General features: G+C 42.0%; 1 protein-coding gene across 1 annotated transcript; it reads right to left on the minus strand.

The window, feature by feature from the left end:
• Positions 1 to 954, minus strand: LOC142004746 (olfactory receptor 10A7-like). Its single transcript, XM_074982422.1, has one exon. The coding sequence runs from the start codon at positions 952 to 954 to the stop codon at positions 1 to 3; it is 954 nt and encodes a 317-aa protein (XP_074838523.1).
• Positions 955 to 2,447: the final 1,493 nt, after the last annotated feature.

Below are 2,447 nucleotides of genomic sequence, written 5' to 3' on the forward strand. Positions count from 1 at the left end.
TTAGTAGATTTTCAGCCCACACCTGAACAATCTCCTCAGAGCCTCTTTCACCTCCTTGTTCCTCAGGCTGTAGATGATAGGGTTCAGAATGGGGGTGATGGTTGTATACACAAGACCTAGAACTTTGCTGCTTTCCAGGGTGTTCATGGACTTGGGTCTTAAGTAGATCAAGCAACTGCTGCCATAATACAAAGTCACCACAATGAGGTGTGAGGAGCAGGTGGAGAAGGCTTTTTGTCTGCCTTCAGCTGAAGCCATCTTTAAAATGGTGGAGATAATGACAACGTAGGATACAAGGATGAGACAAAATGGAGTGAAGTTGCACAACATGGTAATTGTAAACAACTGCAATTCATAGATAGAGGTGTCAGAGCAGGCAAGCTTAATCAATGGGGGAATATCACAGAAGAAATAATTAATCTGGTTGGACCCACAAAAGGGCAAGTGGAAGACCCAGATGGCCTGTGTGAGTGCCAGCATATTCCCACCGAACCAAGAGAGAATGGCCAAGGAGAGGCAGAGCTTTCTGTTCATGATAATCCTGTACCTTAGTGGGTTGCATATGGCCACGTAGCGGTCATATGCCATTGTGGCCAGAAGCAAACACTCAGTGATTCCAAGGAAGAGCATGAAGAACATTTGTGCCGCACACCCAGTGTAGGAAATGGTCTTGTCATCTGAGAGGAAGTTCACCAGCATCTTGGGGATGGTGACGGATATGTAGCAGATTTCCAGAAAGGATAAGACTCGGAGGAAGAAATACATGGGGGTGTGAAGGGCGGGATCCAGAGTGATGATAATGATGAGGAGGTTCCACAACAAGGTCATGCTATAAATGAACAGATAGATGAAGAACAGAGGCACTTTCAGCTCACGGTGGTTGGACAATCCCATCAGTATGAATTCAGTCACCAGTGTGAGGTTCTTCCTTCCTGAGTCCTCTGCATAGTTCATCTATGGTAGACAATAAATACCTGGATATCTTGCGAAGAAATGACCTTCTGCAGGAAATAAGCAAAGGCACACACAGAAGTTATCATCCCAACTCTAATGGGCATTCAGTGGGAGTTGGGTTGCAGGCCAGGGGTCTACAACCTGCAACTCTGGAGACCCATGTGGCTCTTCAAGGACTTCTTTCTGGCTCCCAAAGCTATAACTGCAATGTAAAAAAAAAAGACTTTCCTGATTACTATTGGTAAATGGGGAACATCTAAAGGCTCAACAATGAACAACTCACATCTAAAGAGCAAAGAATGTATGACCCTAAAACATTGGATAACTCCCCCTTTCATAGGTGAAGTGCGTTGTGGGATATCACGCTGTATCTCTGTCTTCATTATCTTACTAATAAACTCTTGATTTTGAAAAGGAGGAGGAAGGTGGCGGCATTCCTACTGTGAAGGGCAACACACACTTTAAGAAAGAAAACTGAAATTAAACGTGAAGTAAAATTGGCATAATTAAAGTGGGTTTGGGAGTGAAAGTCAGGAAGACAGCAGAAAGAAAAACACTTATGTAAAGTGTGAGGAAATAGAATATGTAAAAAGTCAGTGAACATCCTTTAGTACCCTGAAGGAAACATGTATCACATTACAAATCATAGTGTGTTCACACATCTTAAAATAGCGGTTACAAAAAGTATGGTTTGACATTACTTAAGAAGGACTGTCTCGTATTCACATACTCTTGAGTTATTGAGTTTTTTATCAAATTAAAAAAAAAGACCCTTCCCTTGGCCCAGGCCCTCAAAAAAATTTCAGTGGCTAAACATTCTTTGATTTCTAGGGGAATTAGGCTCGCAATATGTTTAAGGATTTTGACCTCAATGCAAAACTTCTCTATGAGCCACCTAAGAGGAGGATATGATAGAGGTAAGTGAAATCACTACTGGTGAAGTGAAAGTAAATAAAGAAGAGTTATTTACTCTTTCCAAGAACACAAGAATGAGGGGGGTCATCAACTGAAATTAAAGGGTAGCAGGTTTAAAACAAACCAAAGGAAGTATTTTTTTCACTCAATGCACAGTTAATCTGTGGAACTCCTTGCCAAAGGATGTTGTGAAGTCCAAGACTAAAACAGGGTTCAAATAAGAATGAGGTAAATTCATGGAGAATAGGTCCAACTATGGCTATTAGCCAGGATGGGCAAGGATGGTTTTCCTAGCCTCTGTTTGACGGAAGTTGGAAATGGGTGACTGGGGGTTAATCATTTTACGATTACCTATTCTGTTTGTCCCCTCTGGGGCCCCTGGCATTGGGCAACATCAGAAGACAGGATACAGGCGTAGCTGGACAATTGGCCAAACCCAGTACAACCATTCATATGTTCTAATGTTCTAATGTATCTTGGACTAGTGATGATAATGTAGGTTAGTGGCCTGTGTATAAGGCTGAGATAGACTTTTAGGTTTTGGTTGCCCACTTCCATTCTTATGTCTTTCAAACTCA

This window comes from Carettochelys insculpta, chromosome 32 (genome assembly GCF_033958435.1).
Source record: "Carettochelys insculpta isolate YL-2023 chromosome 32, ASM3395843v1, whole genome shotgun sequence".
Lineage (NCBI taxonomy): Eukaryota > Metazoa > Chordata > Testudines > Carettochelyidae > Carettochelys > Carettochelys insculpta.